The following is a 5,334-nucleotide window of genomic DNA, read 5'->3' as shown; positions in this document are numbered from 1 at the left end:
CACAGCACCAGCATTTCCATATAGGACACTTTCAGCTTGAACTTCATTTGCAACCATGATGATAAGGATTTCCACATCTGAAACCAATTTATGGTTAATACTTCAGACATGGTATCACAGTTGATATATCATAAATGGTATTTCCACTACCATGATATTGCTGTTAAGTAATGATGATGTGGGGCTGGGCCCACATGTCATTTACCTTTTGACTCGATGAATGGCACAAAAAAAAATACAAGAGAATAATGAGGTCTGAACTAATTTCATTCAGTCAGAAAATCATATAGTACTGCTTATACTGTTATACGTAATTTATGTAAACTTAAGAAGCGAGAATTATACTTTATACTAGAAGATTGTAACATACCTCTTGATACTTCCTCAGGAGAATCTTTAGTCAATCCACCTAAAGCAGCAAACCTGGCCAGTGTTGGCTTGTAGACCTAATGGGTAAAGGGTATTAAATTATTCGCATGTGGATCCGAAGAACTTTTTTTTACAAAAGAACATGCATAACACTGTAGGTCTATAACATCGTTTACAAACAAAAGATATGTAAGTTGAAAAGGGTGAACAGTATCCTATTTCCTCAACTGTATATTTATGTAAATTCAGAGCGCCCGATGGACTACTGAAAAGAGAAGAGTTTGTGATCTATTCGTTCATTATTCGAAGTACTGCTGCCCTTTCTGATACCTTAAGATTAATCTAAGCCATCCACGATTCCATCTAGCAAAATTATAGGCTTAAAACCACAGATGTCAAATCTATGATCCATAAAATTGTTCAGGGTACTTGAAATGCAACATATGTACAGAAGCACTAATGCAGAAGAAACCAAGTTAAGACCCTTTCATTCTTTATATTTTGAACTGAAGCAATTCAAACGGTCAATTGTGCAGTTGGGAAGAACAAGAGCAGAAGAGTTCCTACATCATAAGCAGTTACGGAGAACCCTGATTTTAGTAAATGAGATGCCATTCCAAAGCCCATAGCTCCAAGACCAATAAAGCCGATCCTCTTTGCTGCTTTAGAGGCCATAACAAGCTGGTCAGCTAATTCGCTTGCATCATAGATTGGTTGACTGGCAGCATCTATGATGTTTACTCCAAATAGTTGTTCCCAAACCTGCAAAATGATGATTTAGATTAAGATAATTTTGATAAATTGAAGCATCTTGAGAAAGCTGACAGTTATTCCACACCTTCAACGGTGAAGCGGATTCATCTCCAATTACTGCTGAAGAACCTGAAGATAAGTACAAAAAAATGTGCATGAATAAGAAGGTACTAGCATGTTCAGGCTATCAGGAGAATTTCAAGATGTGTTGGAAGTAAAGAAGCTTTAACATCATACCATGTATTAATTGTTGATAGGCAACAGCTAGAAGTGGCAGAGGGAATGTTGCTGCTTTAGCTGTATCCATCACGTAGCTCTATATTGTTTAAGAGCGAAAACTTTGTTTTAATAAACAGAAGCATTCAGGCAATCAGCCATGCAGTAGCAATATTCTTTACAGTTTGTAAGATCAGAGTGGCACATTACTAATTAACCATTTAATCATCTCTCAAAAATGGATTTGACTTACAAGATTAAGAGCATGGAACTGGACACAAAACTGAAATGCAAACTATAGTTAAAAGAAAGTGTGCAATAATTTCACTGAAATATCTCAAGTATGCTGCTAAAAGAGTAAGTCCACGGGATTAGCTAGCTTCCTTAAGTAACTTGATTGCTATCTATCAAGGAGTAGTACAGTGCGATACTCCTACTATTTATCACTTCTCACCATTTCGGCATTTCCCCTCCCCTGGTTTTTCATTTTTCGAGAAAACGCAAAGGACCTTTGCGTTTCATTTCATTGAAAAGAAAGATAGAACAAGCCTCCTAGGAGGTGAATTTTACAATGGCATAGGCCGATCAGTGTACATCCCAGGATGTGGGCAGAAGAACAACCCTAAGCCCCTGGGCACCGGCGCGCTAGCCCAGCAGCGGGCCTCGTCTTTGATCTTATCTATTAGCAAATCGATCGAGGGTGTCACATTGTCAAAGACGCACGCGTTCCTGTGTTTCCAGATCATCCATGGAACAAGCAAGGCAATGGACCTAAGGGCCTTGCGATGCGTCGTCGGTGTGTGCGCGTTCGCTTGCAGCCACCATGCCATGACAGTGGGCTCCTGGTCCGGCGCCCAGATCGGCAAGCGCCCCTGGTTTTTCATCACCCTGCCACCTTTGCCGCGGCAACATTCTCATGTATATCTAATCTCCTGTCCAGTACCTACCCTATTTTCGGGAAGAGGATTGAATACCTTGATCAAACAAGAAATCTCCTCTCTTCCAATTGCTAGTCCCGGGCCCTCCTTTTTCAATATCACATCCCAGATACCCTGCTCTAACCACCGGTCATGGCTCCAATACGCATAGGATGCCTTCATTCATTGTCGATACAAACTTCGTAGCAATAAATGTGCACGTCACCTACTTATTTATATCTTTTACTTGAAATAGCATTCTAGTTTGTGCAATCCCCTCTTTCATAAAAGGGAGACAAAGGATATACTTAATTATCTGCGCTGTTCATTTATTGCGCAAAGTATCCTAAGAATCCCATACCACACCCCAAAGGAGAAGCAAAGGAACTTACAGCATGTTTCTTTAGTGACTTCAGAAAATCAATAAGCAATGGATCTTCACTCAAAATTTTCGGAACCACCTCCACAAAAATCCTGTCAATAAATTGTATGATCATAAGTTGAAATATAAACCTACAAGTATCACGAGTTCAGACAGAACACAAAGAATTCAATAATCCTTGTAACCTTGAGCTTCCTGCAGCATTTGATATTATGTCGTAGATAATTGATGGATGAATCCCAGCTCGAACACCAATAAACATTGCTTCAGTAGAAGCAACAAAATGAATGCTCTCCAGCAAATCGTTAACCAACCTAATTTTGCTGTAAAAATAAATGGCATACGGTTCAAGTTGTGACAATAATAGTTACACTAGTTAGTACGGTAAATATATGGAAGGGGTGAAAATCGATATCTCGACTAGCTTATATTTGCTATTTTCAGGAAAGAAAGCAACCTGCTGCAGCCAAATTCACCTTCGACTAAGTAAATGGTTTTGTCAAGACCTGGAATGTCAGATAGCTTAAAATTTCAGCATCATAAGATGAGGACCAGGAAGAAAATATTAGTAAGGTACACAAATTTGGAACTACCGGAGAAGAATTGCCCAGCTCTTTCTGCTACATCCTTTCTCCCAGATGCAACAACCTGACATTCAAGTTAAATTGTGATAACAGAATAACGTAAGCATACAAGCACACAGTTCAGATTCTCAGCTGTGTATCACTTACGACAATATTTTGCTTCAGTTCATCAGATAAACCACTAAAAATGTAAGCATCAAGAAGGAAGATACCCTTCTTCTCATCTGCAAAAAAAAAAAAAAAAAAAAAATCCAGATTAACTAGTACAGTCATTCATCACCAACATCCTGTGAACCATCCAAGGTCATCACTACAAAAAATCCTGTAGGAAACTATAGTAGTACATGAAATTCCAATCATGTGTATATTCATATTCCTATGTTCTTCAATTCCAGTCATCCAAAGAGGGCCTTACAATTTTTAAATGTGCAGCTTTCTAATTCTTAAAAGTGCACATAAAATTCCAAGCACAGCAGCTACTGTTCCCAGCTAAGACAATATATGCACAAATTAGCATTATACCTGCAAGCTTCTGCCCCAACTTCTCAAGATGACTAGGCACCAACGTCGATCGAATTAATACAATGGCCTCTTTGCACAATCCTATGAAATGCTCAAGCAAACATCATATCAAATGTCAAGTGTATATATAACTTGTATAGAAACAGGTGCATGAGATTGACAGACTGGCAGGCAACACAATAACACAGAAAGCACGTAGTACATACCTTTCACTATACCCTGAGCTCCGAAGAACAACTCATCTACACCATCGGCGTCACTGAGCACAACGACTAGCGCAGAATCTGCAGGCGCCAAGAGTTTTTGATAGATCAGATAGAAGCAACACACGCACGGCACGAAGTATTCTTTAGCAGGTCTCTTCGGCATTCCAACAAACGGCTCGTACGCACGCATGCCATTCACGCGCGCCATGAGAAGGCCATATCTGGAACCAGTCCAGTGCAGGAGACCGTTATATACGCTCACCTCGCGTGGCTTCGGCAGGGCTGGCGCATCGGACGCCGCCGCCCTGCTCCGCGAGCGCCGTCGCCGCGGATCCATCCGCCTGCACGGACACGCACCGTCAGGACAGAGCATCCCCGCGAAAACACCTCCGAGAGGAGGCAAAAAACCAAAACGGGGGTGAAAGGAACGGGGAAACGAGGGAAGGGCGATCGAGCAAAGGCGACCTTGGGGTCGATGTAGAAGCGGACGATCGCGCCAGAGCGGGTGAAAGAAGCGGCGAGCGCGGCGCTCAGCCCGTCGGCGCCGACGAAGGCGACGACCTTCGCCGCCGAGGACGACGGCGACATCCCGCGAGTGGCGTGTGATCCCGCTCGCCGACGGCGACGACCAGCCCGAAGCAGAGGCGAGCAGAGCGGAAGCAGACAGGGGAGTGAGGAAGTCAGGAAGAGTGACACACGAGGACTCCACTGCTCTGGACTTTTACCCAACCGCTCCGTGTCACTGGATCGCGGGCCCGATGCGCGGTGCTAATCCTGCGTGGCGCATGTGGGCTAGGACGGAACCACGTTTGGATTTCGGACGAGGACGCCATTTTGTTAGCGCGAAAAGACAGGATGCTCACGGGTTCTGAGCGTGTGGGCCCTGTGAGCGGAAAGATGATGATGCGATTCTGTACTACAGCGTGCCAATCGTGGAACTGAACTTTGCACAGGAGTGTATGTCCCATGAGATTTAAAAAAAAATGAAGTGCACGTGACAAATGGGACACAGCGCAATGTAAGGATCTTGCTTTTGGCTTTGTTAAAGATAAGCATTTTTTTATACTTCCATATATAAAGATCAACTTGCTTAGTAGGTCGTCGATTGATCTCGATATAGAACAGTTCATAAACAGTGCATCCAAGTGTAAGGATTTCCCTTGCACAAAAGTTAAAGGAAAACGTTTCCACCCAGTGCGCCGGCCGAAACGTCGCGCCGGACGCACGCGGGCCTCTCGATCCCTCTCGATCATGCGTGCACGCATCCAACATGGGCCCATGTGTCCAACGTCTTCCACCTCCTTATCCTCTCTCATCCACACATTTCTACCCTGTTCTTCCCCACCACACGAGCTAGACGTTCCCTTCCTCTCTCGTCCTCCAGT

The 5,334-nt window shown here is 43.3% G+C and overlaps 1 protein-coding gene across 1 annotated transcript in view; it reads right to left on the bottom strand.

Annotated features, from left to right (window-relative positions):
- Window positions 1–4,644, bottom strand: part of LOC119339008 — a 20,935-nt gene extending 16,291 nt beyond the window's left edge. The window contains exons 1-14 of the mRNA XM_037611198.1: window positions 4,415–4,644; window positions 4,212–4,290; window positions 3,950–4,027; window positions 3,744–3,824; window positions 3,369–3,445; window positions 3,231–3,285; window positions 3,095–3,143; window positions 2,823–2,960; window positions 2,648–2,729; window positions 1,360–1,438; window positions 1,208–1,251; window positions 937–1,131; window positions 371–446; window positions 1–77 (exon numbers count right to left, since the gene is read on the bottom strand). Coding sequence (XP_037467095.1) covers window positions 1–77; window positions 371–446; window positions 937–1,131; window positions 1,208–1,251; window positions 1,360–1,438; window positions 2,648–2,729; window positions 2,823–2,960; window positions 3,095–3,143; window positions 3,231–3,285; window positions 3,369–3,445; window positions 3,744–3,824; window positions 3,950–4,027; window positions 4,212–4,290; window positions 4,415–4,537 — 1,233 coding nt within the window. The 5' untranslated portion in view covers window positions 4,538–4,644. The remainder of the gene's footprint in view (window positions 78–370; window positions 447–936; window positions 1,132–1,207; window positions 1,252–1,359; window positions 1,439–2,647; window positions 2,730–2,822; window positions 2,961–3,094; window positions 3,144–3,230; window positions 3,286–3,368; window positions 3,446–3,743; window positions 3,825–3,949; window positions 4,028–4,211; window positions 4,291–4,414) is intronic.
- Window positions 4,645–5,334: the final 690 nt, after the last annotated feature.

Source organism: Triticum dicoccoides, chromosome 7B (genome assembly GCF_002162155.2).
Source record: "Triticum dicoccoides isolate Atlit2015 ecotype Zavitan chromosome 7B, WEW_v2.0, whole genome shotgun sequence".
Taxonomy (NCBI): Eukaryota; Viridiplantae; Streptophyta; class Magnoliopsida; order Poales; family Poaceae; genus Triticum; species Triticum dicoccoides.
The sequence above is the reverse complement of the archived record's forward strand: the minus strand, read 5'-3'. Positions and strand labels throughout refer to the sequence as shown.